The sequence below is a fragment of the Ylistrum balloti genome, unplaced genomic scaffold (assembly GCF_031769215.1).
Source record: "Ylistrum balloti isolate Yb309-2 unplaced genomic scaffold, AGI_CSIRO_Ybal_v1 Utg370612, whole genome shotgun sequence".
Classification (NCBI taxonomy): domain Eukaryota; kingdom Metazoa; phylum Mollusca; class Bivalvia; order Pectinida; family Pectinidae; genus Ylistrum; species Ylistrum balloti.
This window is the reverse complement of record NW_026782376.1, coordinates 554,112-577,389: the sequence shown is the minus strand read 5'-3', so window position 1 is coordinate 577,389 and position 23,278 is coordinate 554,112. Positions and strand designations below refer to the sequence as shown.

The window sequence follows — 23,278 nt, the reverse complement described above, 5'->3', positions numbered from 1 at the left end:
AGAGTGATTTTGATAAGACCATTGAATACGTTTCAAGGAGAAAGATGTTCCGGAAGAGTAAGCATCTTCTACTTCATCGACGACACATACTATGTAACTATATGTCAGGAGTCGCTGTATAGGTATTTTGTTGTTGAAATCGCCCTAGTTTTATTCAGTTTGAGTTTGAACATGATTTTCTCCACCTGTTGGTATGTTCCCGTTGTTTTTGTACACAGCGAAGAGATTTTTCGATGTTGCAAATTGACTCGTTTAAATCACGATAGGTAAAGATGTTACGAATGAAAGAAACGCTATAGCATTATATCAATTGGTTTTATTTATAAAGTTTATTCTGTTATCGATAAACGTGGATATTAGATCTTATGAAAACGTGAAACTTTTCCAGTATCTTTATCACATTAGAAAATGATATTTATTTCTTTATTAGTAGAAATTCTATTTGAATGAACAAGAAATATTTGAATGTGTATCGAAATTTGCTATGACTCCATAATTTAAACTTTGTAGGCGTTACTTGTACAACACCATAGAGAAATTCGTCATTCTCTCAGGGTTTCGCACATGTTGCAATGTATTTTAGCCCAAAGAATAACCCAGATTGGACAAAATTACCTAAATCAGAGCCCTTACAGAAGTAACACGTACAAAGATTATATCTATCATACCCAATTCATTTATATTTGAGGGTTTAAAACCTTTGTAGCCCACAACCAATCGGATCTGAACACGTATATGAACGTTGTCAGGTAAGATGTCATTATTTAATAAACGCATGAGTGATTAAACAGGTCGATTAAGTTTGTATCAGCTCAAGACGTACTCTTATGATACGTACGCATACTCATGTAAATCGTATCGTAAGTAATGTGTACAAGAATCTTGTTTAAAATAGCACTAAGATGGAAGAAAGAACACTTGTGATGATTACACAAATTAAACATTCGCCAATAGCATTGCGTGCGGTCATTTAAACAATTGAAGAATTTTATCCCGAAATCTATCGCTAGCGAATCGTCGTTTAGTGTAAGGGGATAACAAACAATATGAGAGATGACCTATGCAGGGATCATTCGATTTTCGAACCCTCTAACCTGTTCGTTTTTTTAAGTGTAAACTGACGAAAAAAGTCTTACACTAACGAGTCTCTGGAAGAAATATTTCAATATCTGTTAGAAATTGGGAGTTTTAACATCTTTTAATTTATCCACGCTTCAAAACGTGTTAAAACGCACCCTTTTAGATGGTGTCGTTCAAGCCTCGCGCTGTTCTACTATGCTGGTGGAAATTACCAGCTGCACATAACACACATGGTAACATATATGCATGTGTGCACTAACCAGTGGTTGTAATTTCTATTTATAACTTAAACGGTTTACAGCCAATGTTGGCGGCTTTACAAGTTAAAAAGACACCTCATTCATTTGCCCAGACGCCCAGACAAAAGTACTTGGATGATATGTCAGCTTTCTTCTTTTCTTTTCTACAGGAGCTGGATATGTGATGCAAAAGCAATTAAGTATGGCAGAATTCCTGAAACTTAACTTCACATTTCATATGTATGAGGTATCTCGTGTCCGTAAACGAGGAAGACATTGTAGTGCTACATATAAGACGGTCCTCGTAAACTGAGTAACATAAAGCGAATGTGCAACATAAGACTCGTGCCTCGTTTTAACTTCGAAGCGTTGTGGTTTTTCCAATCATATGACATCGATGAACGAATAATACTAAAATGGAAATCAAGGAAGCATGTTTTTGTGGGATGGTCTCCACTGGCTTCTATATAAAAGATCGTTTTACATTGGTGACTGGAATGAAATGGCTTTAAGGAAATGAGGTGAGTTGTTTACAAAAAGGCATGAAAAGGTAGCCTGTTTACTTTTTATATATTTTGTTATGCGGTAGGTAGGATTTCCGACCTTTGCAATATAAAATGGTATAGCCTAACGATATTGTAAGATTGTAGGACAGAACATGGACAATACAAATACATTTTGTGCCAGTTTTCGGTTTTATCTAAGCTTATGGAAGAAATTTTACTAGGGTTTGTATCTGATGAAGTAATCCGAGACAATTTTACACTTTTTATAGAAAAGAATTGAAAGCAGCTGTTCACCACCCCTCCTCTCCCCTAGATTTCTGTTGCCGGAGTTGATTCCGAATCAGGCTCCAAACAAAAAGTTCTATGCTAAGCGAGATGTCCTAACATCCAAATTACTTTATAGGTTTTAGATATTTAGATAAAATTTCAATATTTTGAAGGTCACATGGTGTCTAACTATGAATATGATATGATATTGAATTTGACCACATGTTGAATACGGCTTAATATGACACTAGCACTTCCAAGAGTGTTTAAATTATAGCAAATCGCTAGTATTAGAATCATTTGATAATTTGTCTTTGCTATGCACCATTTGGAGTAAGTAAAAGCACAGCAGATAGATATATTTCACTTACAAATGCTCGTTAGCCATTCCTCACTTGTATAGATATTTGAATTAAAAACAATGCTGCTGACAATGGACTGTTAAACGGCATTCATTTTCAAAGTCATATAAATAGTTTGATTTTAGGATATTGTGTTATTATCAAAAATAATCATTTCCTTTTTAAAAATACCCTCAGAAGAATAACAAATATCACCTGTTAATTAAGTAGTTTTGAAAAAAAATATGAAACACCAACATCATATAATCATTTTTGAAGCCGTCCCCTTACCCTAACCCCCCCAATTTTTTTTTTTAAATCCCGAGTTGTAAAGGACAGGACATTATCCCATGATAACAAATAAATTTACTAATATATACCTGTATTAAATAAAACATTACTTGTCTATGTAAAATCTGATCTCGTTATTTCGAACTTGGCGGGACCATGGGGGGAAACTTCGAGATTATCGAATATTCGATTTAATTGAGTTCTAATGTTTTGTGTACAGTTAGGCGGGTGCCGGGGTCTTCGAGTTATACAAATTTGAGGTAACGATGTTCGACTGTAATTTAAGTTCCTTTTATCTAGACAGATATTCATATGTATTTTAGTAGGCGATTAAAAGGACCTAGATTTAACACAGCAGTACTATGTACAAGGCGAGAGTAATTACGATGCTTCAAAATTTCTTTTGGACTTTGCACCCATTAAGAAATGAAGCATGCCCAACAGTAACTATGTCCTTCTGATTGGCTGAGAGCCAGTTTATATCTTACGCACGAGCATATCTATACATCCTAAGTTTCCTATAAAATACTGTCATATATATTGATATATAATATGTCTGTATTCAACAACTCGTTGATGACAACAGCCATATTGGTACGACCTGTAATAAGAAAACCTAAATAAGAACAGATCAGCATCTGTATTTACACATTGGAAACTACGAGTTCCTGGGATGTGCCTTTGTTAGATATATCTCGTCCATTGTTATGGCGGCTAGATGAGATGAGGGCATGTCCCAGTCGTATGGTGTGTAGGTTGGTACAAATTTCTATAGTTATTTGTGATTCCCGCAATTAGATATTCTTAAATAGGACACGTTTGGAATACTATTACGAAAACCTTCCACAGAATGCGGCAGTATCATCATTACAAGCGCAATGTAGTGTGACTCTTACATGGCGGCTATATATAGTATACAGACGATCAATGCGCCGTATTGTATAGAACCCGCTATGTCTGCATTGCATATGATACAGCTGGACATAATCATACAAAAACAAACGAAATAAGTCGCACTTACTTTGGAACACTGTCTTTTTGTTTTGAAAATGTCACATACAGCATGCCTCCAAGGTTGTAACGGTCCCCTTAGGCACTGCATTTAGCGTAGCACAGCGTTAACCTTAGCCATACCTCTTATCACGATGTTTCTGTGTCCCTCTAAAGTCAATATATGATAAGTATTATATGATCCCTGCATCAGTGTTCGGCCAACATCAGATCTTGTGCATGGGCTGTGTCAGGGAAATATCTAGCACGTCCAATATAAAGTATGTGCGATATTTGTATGGGTTGTATGTGCTTGAAAATGCAAGACAGAATAACATCTGTAAAATCGATATGAAAATGTATTTATATATCTTATATAATGCCGAGGAGAGTGGAAGAGTGTTAGGCACAGCTGGTAATATGACTACTAGACTACTCGACTTCTTAATTAAATGATATATGAAAAAAAAGTACACAAACTAATAGTTATACCAGATGAACCGATATATATATATATTTGTTATTTTTCTTATATGTTTATAAACAAGATGACCACACTGAAAAAATACCCCTAGAAAACAAAAACTTCACAAACAACACGTTTTAAACATTTAGTTTAGCCTATATTTTTTATTTCAATAGATTTTGACTGCAATCTAACTATTTTTCACCTCATAATTGTTCAGTGTTTTGTATGTTTTCTAGGTGAAAACGAGCCCATAATCTCGAAAATTCTACGTGGAATTTCTTCCACGCATTTGTAACTTGTTCCAAGTGCTTGTAAGGAGTGAAAGTGAAAGTAAAAGTTAGCGGAATGATATATCTTATATAGCAGATGCCCCTTAGTATAACACCAAATCCGTATCATATGTAAGTTTTATAGTTTTAAGTAATGAAATTGCAGCTTCTACGTATCTTTTCAATTGTACTGCAGATACCATGTCAGATAATTTATATCAATTAATTAATACAATGTTTTTGAGGAAAATCACAGTCAACAATTGCGTTTATTAGCTCACCTGGTCCGAAGGATCGCTGAGCTTATGCCATGGAGTGGCGTCCGTCCATCAACTTCTTTTTCTACATAGTGCTGCCAGTCATGAACATCGGAGGAGATTTTGACCAAATTTGGTCAGAAGGCTTTCTGGATGAAAGAAAATCTGTTTTGTACAAAGGGTGCGTCTCGCACCCCTACCTCCCCCAGGGGGTGGGAGGAGAGGAGCCCAATAAGGGAAATAGAGAAAATACTTCAAAATCCCCCTCCTCTTTTACGGATGAAAGGATTTTACCAAATTAGTCTGAAGCATTTTCGAATCGGAATCAAGTTTGGATAATTGGCCTCATACCCATATATAGCATTGTTTGTCATTAAGAGATAAACACGTTCATGATGTATGAATTGGCCCTGGGGTCTGGCCACTTCCCTAGGTTTCTTCGTTACATGTTTAGAACAGTTGATATTACCACCCTTAAACCTTATATAACATTGATGGGCATCAAAAGATATGACCATTCATGACTGTAGGGACATACTTTCTGGGCCATATTTTATTTACACATAAATGGCTGAGCTGTGATTTGGAAATGTTTGAAATACCCAATTCATAGGCATGTATACCATTGAGACCCAGGTGAGCGATACAGGCGCTGTGTGCCTCTTGTTTAATATAACACTATTTTATTGATATACGATACCCTCTATTAACATTGTTAATTAATCACAATACATTTCTGTTATTGAGGAGTTCTTTAGATATTTCTATCTGTTGTTATCTTTTAAAAGGTACCTTCTGAACGTACTGATTATATTCAAGAGCTGAAAATCCATTCTTCTGCCAGATTTGATTAGATGGTCGAGGTTGTCCTTTTCAGCTGGTTCATATAACTGTTTTGAAGTTTTTATGCATGTGTCGGATGTCAAGGCTGTATACATTGTATCATATTTATGGGCGTCAACAGCACATGCGCAGACGTATTGGTACTTGTCTTGTCCAGTCTTCATACAACTTATCATGAAAATAAAGACAAAGTGAGCAGGGGCTTACAAATACAATTTTTATTCTGGTCTATGTTTATGGCAATGGGTAAAATCTAACCAGGTGTATGACGTGGTGGTATAATTCTGTCGTGTGATTATGAACTAAATCTGCTCATTTACGCAGTGATTACTGTATACCACTTTACATTAGTAAGGGGAGATGGTTTGATTAAAATCATCACGTAATTATCTCTATTTTTTCGATGGTTAGTTTACCAAAATCTTGAAGTGACACGAGTGTTATTTTTCTTGGTGGAAGTCTTATAAAGTACACAAGATTAAATTTATTTGCAGGGAATGTGTTTGTGCAATTCTGTTCCATCCTCTTACGGAGCGGGAAATAATCCATTGAAAGCAACAACTTTTACTGTAATGAATTGAGATAGAATTTTCTTAGTTGAGGGCTGGCATTCTGTAATCTTACTTGAGGCAAAGCCAAGAGTGTGATGTTCACTCAACAGAAAGTTAGCCCGAGCCTGTGATAATCTGAACTCGAACATATACCGGTAATATATGTTTTACTCGTACATGACGTTATCAAAGTATCATAAATCTTTCTCACCTAGTTTTATTTCCAAATTGTTAATTCAACTGAGTTGCCTCCCTTTGACGTTATACGGTGCAAATATTGCGTTAAAGTACCAGAAAAACTAGGAATGAAAAGCACGTCAGATTCCTGACTCATGTACGGGAAACAAACAAACAATCAGACAAACAAACAAACCATCAGAGACTCACCCAAACGCTAACAAGCAGACAAATGATTATAAGATTGTCTACATGACATATGATGTTTTCGAAAGCACACAATGACATCAGGCCCTGGCTGTTCAAAGACTAGTTAGAAATAATCAACGGCTAGAGAAAATTTTCTAATAGGAATAAAACAAAATTTCGTAATTCTTTATCATTGCAATGAATTTGTTGAGACAGATCAAATTGATAGTTTTGAATGTCAAGTTTGCTTTTTTAAGTCATCGTTTTGTTATTGGTAGCAATTGCATTTTTCACTAACCGTTTGTTAGCAAGAATTAACCTTTGAATAAAAGGGGTCAGATCATCAGCAATATATTTCTTTCTTGGTAGAAAGACACGGGATTAGGCACAAGTTATTGCAACTTATCAGCTCCATCTCCCAATATGCCATTACAATAATGTAAAAACAAAATACAGTTATTGTAACAATTTGACATCAGTTTGTTGGGTATGATATAGTTTTGCGTAGACCAACAACATGTTTCAATTAAAGTCACGGAAAATTGAGAATCGCCAAACAATAGAATTTCTATATCTAACGCAACGTTTCAATTATTTGAATTTTGAATTAAAATATGTCGTTCGTTTGAGCAAAGTGGGCAATCACTTAAATAGTTAAAGACATTCACACAAGGATGACCATAGTTTCAAGATGCATTCTCAACGCAATTGACTCTAACAAGGTCATAATTTAAGGAACTGCACTGGTGTCGGAATTAAGTATGTAATATATTGAGTTTGCGATTTCTAATTTTATAGTGAGTTGGTGGACTTGACCAAATACTTGATGCTAGACAGTATTTAGATGAGGATTAGGATCGAACTGAATGTCTAAGTTATTTCAACAGTAAAGAGTTAGTAATGCACAGTCTGAATGGAGGAATCCTATAGGTATTATCTTTGACTTAATTAGTAATGATTAGTATAGATAAAGATTGAGTTATTTAGGAGTTAATTTAAAATGCATCTTATACATTAGTTGAAGTTTCCTCAATTTTCTGCGATTAGATAAGGTTTCAAGACCAGTTTCGTGGTATAAGTATTAATATGGGCTTATCTAATCCAATAATAGTCCGACAGTTCCACAACTTCATACTAAAACAGGTAAAATAAAACTCTTGCAAATTTTTAAAAGAGCACCCCTTTTTAATAAGTGTTTGAATTTCCTTATACATTACTTAAACCATTTACATAATCCCCCTTCTTTGATTCAGATTAAAATGTATACCTTAATGGTCATGATAATCTGTAAGATTTAAGACTTTCCCATCGAATTCTAAGTCTAACTCTTCAACAGTACATCTCTTTTTTTCAGGATTAAAATCAACCAAACATTGTTGGACCAAGTATTAAAAATTTTCAGGTCTCTATTATATTGCATTGCTTGAATTTCTAGACAAGATAAAGATGACTTAAATAATGATGTTTCGCCTGCAAAGAGACGAGACGTCGATTAAAAAATATCTGTTATGTCTGATAAAAATAATAAAATCGGTCTGAGAATAGAGCCTCAATGAGCCCTTCAGAAGAATATGAACTGTTTAAAAATACCTTTTGATATCTATGAGATAAATAATTTTCTAGCCATATAAGCGATTCACCTGATATTCCGTACGTTTTTAGTTTCGCCAAAGGACCACTATGCCAGACCCTATCAAAGGCTAAGGATATGTCACAGAATACAACACGTGTATGTTTTTTTTCATTAGGTGCAATACAAATATAGAAAGACCATGCATAAAATTAGACTGATATTTGTAAAGCAAAGAATTTTCTATAAAGGTGTTGTACAAATGTTAAAAAATCACTCAAAAACTTAACTTCCTAACAGTGTAGTGGATCTATAATTCGAAGAAGAATGTCTGTCACCTTTTGTTTAAAACAATGGTACAGTATTAGCTTATTTCCATTTGTTTGGTCAAATCACTGATAATAAGGACATATTAAATTTAAAAAAAACGAGCGGACTGCAAACAGTGTGTGCGGTATTTTTTAGCATGGTAGCTGGTTTCATCCCCACCCGAGGCCTTGCCGAGTTTCAATATTTGTAGAACATCGCGTATTTCAGTTGAATTTAACCTAATTGAATTAATTTGTTTTTCAGTTTTAGGCTCAATAAATGGAACATTGGTGTTACTGTCTTCTACTCTAGTAATACTACAAAAATATCTAATAATTCAGCTTTATCGTCATCTCCAGTGACAGGATCTATAAGGCAATGTATATGTTGTGAAGTATCAGACGTTTTGATCAGCCTTTTATTTAATTTCCAAAAAAAATTTCCATCAGAAGATGAGCATTCGGCAACGATATCGAAGACATTTTTAATAAAAAGCAACACGTGCATGTTTTTTCATGTTAACTTTGTTCCGCTGTGATTTAAATTTATCAATGTCTGCCAAGCGTTTGGTTGACCTCGCTATTTCATGTAGCCTATCCCTAATTCTTAAGTTATTTTAAACTTCAGAGGTCATTCAAGTCTAATTATTAGGGTATATATTTACATGTACTTCTTTACTAGGAATACTTTCATTAGCAAAAGGCAGAAAAAATGTCCGTAAAACGATCACAGGCTGAATGATAAAAATGTCTATTCAATTATATAATTAAGTTCATTGAATTTGTCAAAATTTGCCCTCTTGTACTGCCAGTTTTTCCGTTTATAGACCGGTTTAAAAAGACAAGGAAGTTTCATGGAAGCAGTACAACCTGACCAATAGAAATTACAGAGTAGTAGATACCGGAAATAGAGTACGATAATATCATAGGATCTAGTAAGCTAGATCTAGTACATCCAGTAGGATCTTTTATAACATTAGTTAGTGACAAGGAATTAAGGATATCAAACAGAACATGATGATTTGAAGCAGTAAAGAAGTCAACATTTAAATCTCCGGTTATTGTAACATTAGAGGATATACTGAGAGCATTATTTACAGACAACCTGAAATGTTCCATTCATGTAAGTTGAGTGGGATAGGTTGATTTGGTCCATATTACCTCATCACCAGGGTATTCCAATTCAGGCAAACGATCAACATTCAAAAGATTGTTTATATAAATCAAAATACTACTCCCGTCAAATTGTCTGTCCAGAAGGAGAATGAAAACCTTCAATACATAAAGCATTAGTGATCTAAATGAGTTTCTGTTAGACACATAACGTCATATTCATTTACTATGTCTTCTTCAGTGTAGTTTAATTTGTGTCTAACACTCCTAACATTTAAATGAGATATCCATATACTGTAGTAATAACAATAACAAAATCACTTAAAATTCGAAATTTCGGAAACAATAAATAAACATGTAATTTTAATGACTAATTAACTAAAAGAAAGATCGCTTTGCACAAAAAAAAAAAAAAAAAAAAAAGAATTTATATCAAAACAAAAAGCAAGAAATGACTTTGCCAAACATCTCCCGTATAAAAAGAAGAATAGGAAAACAACTGTTAATATTTAGAAGTGGTGTCAGACTTTCACAGTGGTAGTAGTATTCCCCACCCAGACGGCACAGGTAGCAACACTATACAAGCACTCATAATCCTTCAAATCTATCTAATGTCTTCCGTTCTTGGTAATTTTTCAGCTTTCTTTCCTATCCTCCGTGTAAGACTGATCACCTTGTCATCTAGATTGGGGGACCCCAATACAGAAACCAACTGCCATGATATTGAAAACAAAAGTATAAGTATATAGTTTGATCAGTAGACAAAGCCATCCACTTGAGTCTCGACATTAGGTAGACATGAATGCACGTTCACATAGATTATAAATATTTCACATTTAAATGCTACATAAAATACAATAAACACTCATTTCATCAACACAAAGAATATATCCACATATATAGATACAAGATACATATATACACCGACCAACTCTTAACTCCACACTCGCACACACCGTCAGACGCACCCCCACTCACTCATACACCACATACAATGCCGTGTATATATATATATATTAAATTTTTACCAAACCCACATCCAAGTATTGTGTAACGTGTGGGGAATATGTGTTCATATTTAATTATATATATGTATGCAACTATGCATGCATTACTATAAATGAGCATAGTCGTTACCTGTACGATCATATAAAGTGCCTGTTTTTTTTAAATTTATTTACGGGTTACCCGTAGCGGTTATGTATGGATTTAAACCCAGACTCACACAATTGGTGTATATCGTGAACGAAAAAAAAAGACATACCTGAATCATTATACATACTAACATTATCCCTTATTATTGCTACTCGCACATCATAACCTGGTAAATAGGAAGTACCTCACATAACTTACTCTGGAATTAATTAGAATTACACGACAGTATGCTGTCCTGATTTTTGTTTTGTCAGATAAATATATATATAAGCATATCTATATCTTCATTATGGAAATTAATTTGTTTTGTGTAATTAAAGACTAAAATAAATGTTCTGTCATTAAAATTTAAAATATAATCATATTATTATTTGTTTAAGTTTATGATCCTTAACTTATTTTGTTCAGTATATATTAAATTTTTACCAAACCCACATCCAAGTATTGTGTAACGTGTGGGGATTCAATTTAAGGTACGTGTATATATGAATATACAAGAAGTCACATACCCGACTTTACTTGAAATGTACAATGGTATAACTTTTATTAAAACGTATTCACAAGTGTATATATGAACACACACACACACACACACACACACACACACACACACACACACACACACACACACACACACACACACACACACACACACACACACACACACACACACACACACACATATATATATATACATATATATAACTCCTGCATTGATACATCTTCAGTGTACATTGGCACGAGGCATATAAAGTATGAGATACAGCAATGGTTAGAAAAAGTATATACACACACACACACACACACACACACACACACATATATATATATACATATATATAACTCCTGCATTGATACCAGAAAAAACATAAACATATACACGTTGGTTAATGAAATGGTTTAAAGTTTGTTGATACGAAGCAAGGTACAACACAACATGCATGTACAAATATACTATCGAGGGATCATTTCAAATACGAACGGGTATAGCATATTTCAAATAAACTATAATTTCAATTTCTCATTTTAAAAAAGTAATTTAAACAAGTGTTATGGTGTCACTTGCATATGAACAAGGCAATATACCACCACCACCACCACGGAACAGGAAAGTCAATAATATAAGTACGGTGATTTGAAATAGCTGTATCTTAATCGTATATGGAATATAGTGTGGACAATTATATATGACCTACTTCCTGTTTCATTATGAACCCATTGTTTACCTGCAGGTTTCTGTGAGTGTAGATATTGGCGCAGACGAGCTTTAATTATCTCAGGTTCAACAATGGATGAAGAAGAGACGAAATCTTTCTTTGGTTGTTTCGTACGGTTGCAGCGTCACCATAGACGACTTCGAGATTTTATCACGCTTCTGGCCCTAAATGATGTGATCGATGACAACGAATATACCAGTATTACAACATCGATGAAAAAGCATTCTCCCATTGATCTTAGGATAATCAAGACAATACCAAGCCGCTGCAGTACTGATAGACTTCTCAAATGTCTGAGTATAAATCGTAAACTGCACAACAGTTTTAAGAAAAAACATCGAAATACTCCTTCGCCCTTAGTCACTCCACACAGGTTAAGCCTAAACAACTCAAACGATACATATGTTGATAACTTTTATGAGCTGTTGAAAGAGAGAGCATTACGGAGTGGGTCTTTGGAGTGGACTGCAGATTTCAAACGGTGGACACGCCAGCTTTCTTCCAAACTTCAAATGCTGCCTTGTGGCACCCATAAACGCAATGTAGCTGACTGTTTTTTTGTGATGCTGGATTTGCAGGCAGTCATAGAGAAACGCCATGAGGCAGATAAATCTCAGCTTTGGATGCGTCCAGTGTTTCAGATGATGGAAACAATTCTTTGTGAAACATCAAATCCTTCACTTTCAAGACTCATATATCAATCTCGGAAAGGTACCGCGTGTGCTCAATCTCATCAATTCGACGAAGCTTTGAAGTATGCCTCTCTTGTTTTGTGTGATGTCGCTATGTTTTCGAAAGGGAGACAGATTGGAAGCTGTATATTCGCAGTCGTAAATATGTACCTACAATACTACAGTAGTCTCTGTGGTGCTAATAGGAAGGAAGAAGCGTTGGATTTGAAACAACGGATCCTGTTTTGGATCGAAGTGGGATACAGACAATTCGACAACGAGGACAGTGATATGAAAAAGACATGGAGAAGAGTGTACTTGGATAAGAAGGCCTTCTGTCATCTCGGAATAGATATTTTATCCAGGGACATACCAAATGCTGTTATTACTTACACCGATATAACAACCGCAGAACAGTGTATTGTCGAAATGATGAACCTCAAAGAGGGTATGGAAAAGCTGAGGATGTTGCATTTTTATGTTGCATGTGGAAAAGTGAATAAACTAAAATGCCCATCCGAGGATGGAAACGGCTTTTATGTAAAGGCTTTACAGCTCGCTATTGAAGGGAAACTTCATTCTGAGGAAGCAGTGTTGAAAGAATATTTTCACATTCGCGAAGCTTCAGAAAATGTAGACGAGACAATCGACAGGGACGAAGCTGAAAATCCATCACCGAAAACCGAGGAAGACCAAAGCCAATTCGGGGATTTAGTAGAAGGATTTATGCAATGTCAAATAGAACGCAAAACATCTTGAGTTACTTTTGGATAACATCATGATAAAGAAATAATATCATTGTCAATCAGTGGTGAATATTAATTTATTAGAAACAACTTGTTGGCATTTTATCGACGATGGTGGTTTGTTGAAATTACCAATTTTCTTATCTTGAATCGTTCTATGAATTCTGGAGACATAATGGTTGTATTTTTCCACAAACTTCATTTGTAATTCTCCTTAGCTCCAAATTAAGGAGGAAGTTCAAAGCAGCTAAGACGCCATCTTGGGATTTGACATTGGTACAGTGGTAGTTGTTTCGTGAGAAGTATATATTGCATGATAGATCATGCTCAATTTTCTTTATGTACGTTCCTCAGGCTGTGTTCAATGCGCCTGGCTCAGAGCAACAATATGTGTGACTGGTGGGCATCTTAGATTTTTACAGGTAGAATAGTTGATGACAAGCATACGATTGTGAGAGCTTTTGTATCAAACCAGGAGCCGCCCAATCAAGATATTTCTGAACTTGTGTGTAGAAAATGTCAGAAAATGTCTACATAAAGCATCTATCTCCCGGAGTGACATATATAATAAATTTCCCCTGGTGCTTTCTTAGGGCATTGCTATAAGCTTTCATTTTTGAAAACAAATTATAACACTGTCTGGTTAGAACGATGTTTCAAAATGTCTCATTTGAGCTGTAACTTATTTTGTAAAATCGTCCATTATTCTATCAACTTTGTTCGATTTGGGGAACACTGATTGCCCGAAATGTTTTTCCGTCCTTGAACGTAAATGATTCAAGAATGGTTTTCATATATTACAGTGGTTTGGAGTCATGTTTAGTGCAACACCTTCGTTAATTATTACTTAGTACTTGTGGAACGCATTTGCATTCTTGCTTATACGCATAACAAAGAAATGGCATCAATTAACGTTAATCGGGTACAAATATCTTGTAGACACACCAGGGATTATAGATTATAGATTTATAGATTTATTCGAAGAAAACGCTTGCCATGGCATATCGTATTGAATATTGTTTAAAAATACAATTAGAAAATCGACTGTAAGTCAAAGAACTGTATATAGAGTTTTAGAAGTATCTAAAAGTATTCTTACTTTCTGTAATCTTGAATTACTTCTGTATCATTTAAATGTATGTACAAATAAGTGCTGTTAATCGACACTCTTTCATAGAAGTGTCATTTTGGTGCAGGTCATCTGCCCTGCACAGAGTATAATAGATATTGTCTTTATAATCATGCAGGTATGCATGGATATAATGGTTTAGGACAGCTTACGAGCTTCAGATGGTTTTCAAACAATATGGATGTACAGGTGTTGAATTTCACGAGTATATTTTATCGTATCGAAATCACCACGCCACTAATTGCGGGCCTACATGTATTTTAATTAAATTCCTAATATATTGTAATATATAAAAAGCTTTGCTGCCTGGAGATCTTTATATGGGTACGAATCATTGTAATTAGAGAACATAACCTTTAGTGATTTTACAACGAATTCGGAATATAAATACGAGAGTATTTTTTCCATAGCAAAAGTTAAAAAAACAGCTTTTCAAAATGGTCTGTTAACATATAAGGTAAATAATCTTGACATCCGGTTTTTGTTTTTTGGTTTTTTTTTTTTTTTTTTGTTTTTGTTTTCTTGTAATTTTTTATTTCTTATATATATCAATACGTCATGACTTGTTTTCTTGGGCTGCTGCTTTGGCTTGTCAATGTGTGAGGGTGCGTGTGTGTGTGTGTTTGTTTGTGACGGTGTGTATGTGTGTGTGTGAGGGTGTGTGTGTGTGTGAGGGTGTGTGTGTGTAGGTGAGGTGTGTGTGTGTGTGGGTGTGTGTGTGTGTGTGTGTGTGGGTGTAGGTGGGTGGGTGGGAAGGTGTGAGGGTGTGTGTGTATGTGTGCGTGTGTGTGGGTGTGTATGTGGGTGTAGGTGGGTGGGTGGGAAGGTGTGGGTGTGTGTGGTTGGGTGTGGGTGTGTGTTTTCCCATCCTTTATATGTTATCGCTTTTATTTACAAGTTAATACGGTTATAGTCTTAGCAATACTTTTTTACATGACAGTCTCTAAATACTATATTTATCTATTAAGTTTAGGAGTATAAAAGGCTCAGAAACGTTATGGAATATAGTTAAGTTAGCTTCTGCTATTCATAAAAATGATTACTCTATTTCCTTTTGCCTCAAATTTCCAAGGGAATATGCCCTGGTCGCTTTTGGTTACACTTTGCCTTTAGTTTTTGTATGCATGTATATATATATATATATATATATAATGTTCTAAAATTTATTTCATATTATATTTATATTATGAAATCTATCAGAATGAATAGATGCAATACACCGTACATCAGGATTTTTGCGCGTATCAATTTTTTGTGAATTAAACGACCCCGCTCTCCAAATCATTTACAGAATTTAGGTGACAACATGCCCCTGAACACTTTCTAGTCGTAATTACTTCTATGATAAAAAAAAACTAGTCCATATGTAATTATCTAGTATGACTGGTCAGTAGATTTCCGATTGATATTAGAATCTACACTGGTATATATGTCAGCTTTGGGCATTTTGGAGTATTTGGTTTTCAAAACGGGCCTTTCAAATTTCTTGTGACGATGAAATCGCAAAAATTACAAGAGGTACATTTTGGAAATTTTAGTTACAATTGTACAATGATAACATTTCGCCTGTGGAGAGGTGAAAGTTTACTGTAAAATCATAAAGGACACACATCCTTTTCTTTAAAGTTTAGTTTCCACTGGAAATGATTTTAAAGATTTTAAGTTTGGGATGACATTTTGATACTATGCCTATTTAATGTAATCGATATTGTAATTTCAATTATTTGTGTTATATTTATTTAAGTGGTTAAAGTCAGCATTCTTTGTGTAAAGTACAATTTCTAAACAGGTGACCGTTAAGGCCGCTGACCTCCTTGTTACCTTTATTTACCTCTAATATCTATATTTATCAAATGTAATTCGCACAAACACATGTGTAGTTACATAAGAAGATATAGACTTATTTTTTGAAACGGCTTATTTTTAGGTCGACTTATTGTCAAGTTTTTAGGGTATATACATGGTATCAAGAGAGATTACTTTTGTTTTATACACAATGTGAGACAGGTTTACGAAAGGGCACATTAACATTAAGACCGCCTCGCTATCAAGCCCATTTTGTTCCAAAACATTAATTTACGTTATATAATTGTATTTCACAATGTTTGTTTTTGCTTATCAGAACACAGAATTTCACCACGTTGATATGACCGCTCACGTGCCGTTGCTTTGTGATAAAATATTATTTAAGTAATAACACGAATGAAAGTGAACTCCACCTGGTAATTAAGACTACTTTTGTTCAGTCCCTAAGGTGATTTTATCGGCGATGTTTGTATTCTAGTCACTAAGTCTACATGTTCATGAAATAGTTTTCCTTCTTCTGCTTCTTCTTCTTCTGACCCGGCATCAGGAAACACTTAATATTTCGGTCAAATCTGATAATGTTTCAATGAATGAGAAGGTTTAATTTCACCTCAAAACTCTTATTTATGTGAGAATACAGATTGGAGATGTACATATGTTCCCGGATTGATGCTTTACATATACATATTTTCTTTAGTTTTTGTTTAAGTTTTGTAAAAAAATATATATGCCATTTCTGTTGAAGGTGGTGGTTCTTTTAATGCTAACAGAGACGTATATGTGTCTCTGATACTAATAAATAACAAAATATGATATTTACAAGTATTTAGAGTCGTTGGCGTTTCATTTTGGTAAATAATGATCCTTGGTAAACAAAAACCTTGTCTCGAAATATATCTCTTCTTCATAGTAATAATTTCTGTAGGCAATACGACCTACTGCAACACGTGTAAAACCTTTGAGAGTAACTGTGTGTGTGTTATTACTATGCAACATGACTAACAGCTCTGATATAGGAACCATACATTCGAGACCTAACAGATTATTATACATAATGATTAAACATAAAATAAAACTATCGTCAAGAAGCATTGTACGTACCTTAAACGTGGAAATCCTGATTTTCAAGGAAGTGTTTCACGATTATTGACTTAAAGTTGGATTGAACGATGTCATTGAAAACCCGGAGGCTTATACCGACCACACATCGCCAATCATACACCCAGATACGGCAGAACATCTGCGCATGAGAACATCGCCTTCGGCTATAATTGTAGCAAACTGTTGAAAATCTGTCGATCTCAGAAAATCTCGGTTATACATCTAAAGAGTCACGTGAAAACAAGACTGTTGATTATGAAATAGGAACCAATACCGATAAAAAGTACATTTGTACATTTAACGTCATCCATAATTTGTAAAATAAGATCCTAACCTAAATTTTATATCATTTTAAAACGTTTGTATTTCCCTATATCCTATTTCAAAACATACAACTAAGAACAGGAATTAGTGTTTGTTGAGTACGTACATACAAACAGACCGCCGATATCCTCAGCCGAGGCCATCCTTCATCGCGTGTTTCGACCCCTTTCTCGGTACACTCTCAGGATGGGGGGTCCACAGTGGTGATCAGTCACTGCGCGTCGGTGGTGGGTCTCCAGCTTCTCTCGTCCCTCATCATCCAAACCCAACAGGATGCCCTCTCTGCTGCCTGGGTGGGCCGCTGCACTGCCCTTCTTCTAGTACAACCGGTAACACCCAGTTCACTGAGCATTCTCCAAACAGATGGTGCTGGGAAGCCTCTACACCCATTCTCTTACCGAGAAGTTCCAAGTTTTCCAGCCTTTCTCCCTGCATTCTGCCAGTAGCTCTTCATACTTGGCCCTCTGGTCTCTCGCTCTCCTGCTTTAATGATCATGTGCATGCCCATCACAAAGAGAATCACAGATATTGTGCCACCAGTAACGATTCCCTTCTGTAGTTCCAGCCATGAAGTTGTGAATTCTTTGGTGGTAAATCTCCGCTGTATCCCACTGCAGTAGCTTCTGATCAGGTTCCTAAAGTGTTCTGGTATGTGGTAATGCCTTAATGCCTCGTCTGTCAACATATGTGGGACAGTTCCGTAGGCATTAGCTAGGTCCAACCATACCACTGTGAGATAAGTTTTGTTCACTTAAGCTTCCTAGATCAGCTGGGAGATGACGCTGGTGTGTTCTATGCACCCGGAGAAGCCCGGTACCCCTCCTTTCTGTACTGATGTGTCAACGTACTGGTTCTTTGTCATGTAGGCCGTCATTCTCCTGGCAAGCACAGCAAAGAAGATTTTCCCTCTACATTCAGGAGTGAAATGGTCCGAAACTGGTTGATGTTTTCGGAGTTTTCCTCTTTCGGAATCAAGCATCCCTCCGCCTTTTTCCAGCACTCCGGGATCTTTCCTTTCCTCCATACAACTTTTAGAAGTTTCCATAACCGCTGAAGGATCTTTGGGCACTTCTTGTATACCTTGTACGGTACACCATTTGGACCTGGAGCTGATGCTGATCGTGCTTTCATGACAACGTCCCTCCCCTCTTTCAATGTTGGTTCTTTGCTAGTGGGATCTCTGGTTCTGGCACTTCACTAATTATGTTGCATGGGCCTAATGGTCTCCCTTCTGGTCATCACTAGGAGTGTTCAGCAGATGTTCTTCTCTTCAGATTCCCTGACTTATTCCCTTCTAATATTGTCTTTGTGATTCTGTATGGGTTGGCTACAAAGGAGGTTTTTCTTTTTGCTCTTTCACGCCTTGCCTTACATATTCTTTCTGCCTTCTGCAGATTTTTCCTCCTATCCCTCAGTGTAGCTCTCAAATCAATGAGTCCAAGCTGTTCTTCATGGTTTGCCTTCTTATACTGCCTTGTAATACTTCTACTCTCTGTAAAATATAGTGTAGAAGAAGGACGCAGATCGACGCTTCATATTTTTATTCCATTTAATAAAAAAAACCTATAAAGACAATACACAAAGAATTAAGCAGATATCACAGATATTACTAATCCTTACATGATGTACATGAAGTGCTCAGTGAATACATATTTCATATGTTATCACGCTAAAACTATTCAAACAAAAAAACAAGAATAATAATCTATCTTTACAATGAATACTTTTATCATCATAAATATTTATCTTAGAATAGAAAATGCTTATACATTGTTACTATAATATATATATATCATATTCATAATTGACTACAATCAGTAAAATACACATGTACCTACCCCAACTATGGGTCGGGGGTTTCACAGAAGAACTTCTGTACAAAGACTTCTTAATTTACGTACATGGATTATCTGTAAAAGATACATACCAACACATACAGATCATGTATGAACAACATTTGCAGACAATATGAACGTTTTGGTCAATACTAATATGATTCTAATAACTTTATAATATTTACCAATAATTTCAATCCTTATCGCTAATTCCAATTAAGACATACTTTTTCCAAAATTCACAATAATAAATAATAATTCAAATAACCAAATATATTATTAGATTACATGACAACTAAATATTGTACATACCATATATATGATCTTCAGGAAGACTTCACAGAATAGTAAAAATTAGGAAGAACCGGACTGTGTAACACGTCCGCGCAGTTCCTGTACAAATGTCTCTCTAAAACCGCGCCAAAAGCTAACAAAGACACTGACCACTATACCAAAACGAGGTAACACCTATATATAGAACCATAGAATAAGTAAACAGGTTAGACAAGTGACAGGTACGAACATACACGTATACAGGTACACAGCCTAGCGACCATACGCAGCGCACATACACACGCAAACAGCACAATAAGCGCGGCGCAACATTAAATTTAATTTAAAATCAAGACAAATTATAAAACATCATTATTTGCACTTTGTTACATCTCTTTCCTGAGAGACTCAATCTCTCGCTGTCGTCTACTGCTGGTAGCTTGCTCATTGCTCTTCTTGTCTGCTTTGGCTGTTCCGAACCGTTCTTTACCAACTGTATATACAATTGTTGATAAGGCTGCTATTTTCTTATCCACGTCTCCAACTAGTGTGCCTTCCAGAATCTTGTCCAAATCATCATCGAAGGCTTCCCACTGTTTGTCGTCTGCTGGTGGCCATTTTACTCTGTCCCTTCTAGTCTGTGGCTGCCTGCCTGCATCCACCTGAGGAAGATCGGTGTTCACTGGCTCCTCCCCTATGCTGGACTGTGTAACATCAGGAAGTAAGAGGTCCTCAGTACTGTGGTGTTCATCCTGACTGTGATCCTCCTCCGTCTGACCAGTTATCACTGTGCGTTCTGCAATTAGCTTCACAGACCCTATACTAAAGTTTAAGACGTCTACCGGAATGACAGCCCTCCTGTACGAGGCATGACAGCCCTCCTGTACGAGGAATGACAGCCCTCCTGTCCGCCGGAATGACAGCCATCCTGTACGAGGCATGATAGCCCTCCTGTACAAGGCATGATAGCCTTCCTGTACGAGGCATGACAGCCCTCCGGTCCGCCGGAATGACAGCCATCCTGTACGAGGCATGACAGCCCTCCTGTCCACCGGAATGACAGCCCTCTTGTACGAGGTATGACAGCCCTCCTGTACGAGGCATGACAGCCCTCCTGTCCGCCGGAATGACAGCCTTCCTGTACGAGGCATGATAGCCCTCCTGTACGAGGCATGACAGCCCTCCTGTACAAGGCATGATAGCCCTCCTGTACGAGGCATGACAGCCCTCCGGTCCGCCGGAATGACAGCACTCCTGTCCGCCGGAATGACAGCCATCCTGTACGAGGCATGACAGCCCTCCTGTCCACCGGAATGACAGCCCTCCTGTACGAGGAATGACAGTCCTCCTGTAAGAGGCATGACAGCCCTCCTGTACGAGGAATGACAGCCCTCCTGTCCGCCGGAATGACAGCCCTCCCGTACTAGGCATGACAGTCCTGTAAAAGGCATGATAGCCCTCCTGTACGAGGAATGACAGCCCTCCTGTACGAGAAATGACAGCCCTTCTGTACGAGGCATGACAGCCCTCCTGTACGAGGCATGACAGCCCTCCTGTCCGCCGGCATGACAGCCCTCCTGTACGAGGAATGATAGCCCTCCTGTACGAGGAATGACAGCCCCCCTGTCCGCCGGAATGACAGCCCTCCTGTCCGCCGGAATGACAGCCCTCCTGTACGAGGAATGACAGCCCCCCTGTCCGCCGGAATGACAGCCCTCCTGTCCGCCGGAATGAGAGCCCTCCTGTACGAGGAATGACAGCCCCCCTGTCCGCCGGAATGACAGCCATCCTGTACGAGGCATGACAGCCCTCCTGTCCACCGGAATGACAGCCCTCCTGTACGAGGAATGACAGTCCTCCTGTAAGAGGCATGACAGCCCTCCTGTACGAGGAATGACAGCCCTCCTGTACAAGGCATGACAGCCCTCCTGTACGAGGCATGACAGCCCTTCGGTCCGCCGGAATGACAGCACTCCTGTCCGCCGGAATGACAGCCATCCTGTACGAGGCATGACAGCCCTCCTGTCCACCGGAATGACAGCCCTCCTGTACCAGGAATGACAGCCCTCCTGTAAGAGGCATGACAGCCCTCCTGTACGAGGAATGAGGAATGACAGCCCTCCTGTCCGCCGGAATGACAGCCCTCCCGTACTAGGCATGACAGTCCTGTAAAAGGCATGATAGCCCTCCTGTACGAGGAATGACAGCCCTCCTGTACGAGAAATGACAGCCCTTCTGTACGAGGCATGACAGCCCTCCTGTACGAGGCATGACAGCCCTCCTGTCCGCCGGCATGACAGCCCTCCTGTACGAGGAATGATAGCCCTCCTGTACGAGAAATGACAGCCCTTCTGTACGAGGCATGACAGCCCTATGTATATAGGCATGACAGCCCTCCTGTCCGCCGGCATGACAGCCCCCCTGTCCGCCGGAATGACAGCCCTCCTGTCCGCCGGAATGACAGCCCTCCTGTACGAGGAATGACAGCCCCCCTGTCCGCCGGAATGACAGCCCTCCTGTCCGCCGGAATGACAGCCCTCCTGTACGAGGAATGACAGCCCCACTGTCCGCCGGAATGACAGCCATCCTGTACGAGGCATGACAGCCCTCCTGTCCACCGGAATCACAGCCCTCCTGTACGAGGAATGACAGTCCTCCTGTAAGAGGCATGACAGCCCTCCTGTACGAGGAATGACAGACCTCCTGTACGACTAGGCATGACAGTCCTGTAAAAGGCCCTCCTGTACGAGGAATGACAGCCCTCCTGTACGAGTAATGACAGCCCTCCTGTACGAGGCATGACAGCCCTCCTGTACGAGGAATGACAGCCCTCCTGTCCGCCGGCATGACAGCCCTCCTGTACGAGGAATGATAGCCCTCCTGTACGAGGAATGACAGCCCCCCTGTCCGCCGGAATGACAGCCCTTCTGTACGCCGGAATGACAGCCCCCCTGTCCGCCGGAATGACAGCCCTCCTGTCCGCCGGAATGACAGCCCTCCTGTCCGCCGGAATGACAGCCCTTCTGTTCGAGGAATGACAGCCTTCCTGTCCGCCGGAATGACAGCCCTCCTGTCCGCCGGAATGACAGCCCTCCTGTCCGCCGGAATGACAGCCCTCCTGTCCGCCGGAATGACAGCCCTCCTGTCCGCCGGAATGACAGCCCTCCTGTACGCCGGAATGACAGCCCTCCTGTCCGCCGGAATGACAGCCCTCCTGTCCGCCGGAATGACAGCCCTCCTGTCCGCCGGAATGACAGCCCTTCTGTACGAGGAATGACAGCCTTCCTGTCCGCCGGAATGACAGCCCTCCTGTCCGCCGGAATGACAGCCCTCCTGTCCGCCGGAATGACAGCCCTCCTGTCCGCCGGAATGACAGCCCTTCTGTACGAGGAATGACAGCCTTCCTGTCCGCCGGAATGACAGCCCTCCTGTCCGCCGGAATGACAGCCCTCCTGTCCGCCGGAATGACAGCCCTCCTGTCCGCCGGAATGACAGCCCTCCTGTCCGCCGGAATGACAGCCCTCCTGTCCGCCGGAATGACAGCCCTCCTGTACGAGGAAT

At 38.5% G+C, this 23,278-nt stretch overlaps 1 protein-coding gene across 1 annotated transcript; it reads left to right on the top strand.

The window, feature by feature from the left end:
* Positions 1-1,412: 1,412 nt before the first annotated feature.
* Positions 1,413-13,764, top strand: LOC132556984 (uncharacterized). Its single transcript, XM_060221449.1, has 2 exons — positions 1,413-1,840; positions 11,848-13,764. The coding sequence occupies exon 2, from the start codon at positions 11,904-11,906 to the stop codon at positions 13,260-13,262; it is 1,359 nt and encodes a 452-aa protein (XP_060077432.1). The 5' UTR covers positions 1,413-1,840; positions 11,848-11,903; the 3' UTR covers positions 13,263-13,764.
* Positions 13,765-23,278: the final 9,514 nt, after the last annotated feature.

Excerpts from the sequence above, each read along its gene's own strand:
- LOC132556984 (XM_060221449.1), top strand. The coding sequence starts at position 11,904 with ATGGATGAAGAAGAGACGAAATCTTTCTTTGGTTGTTTCGTACGGTTG.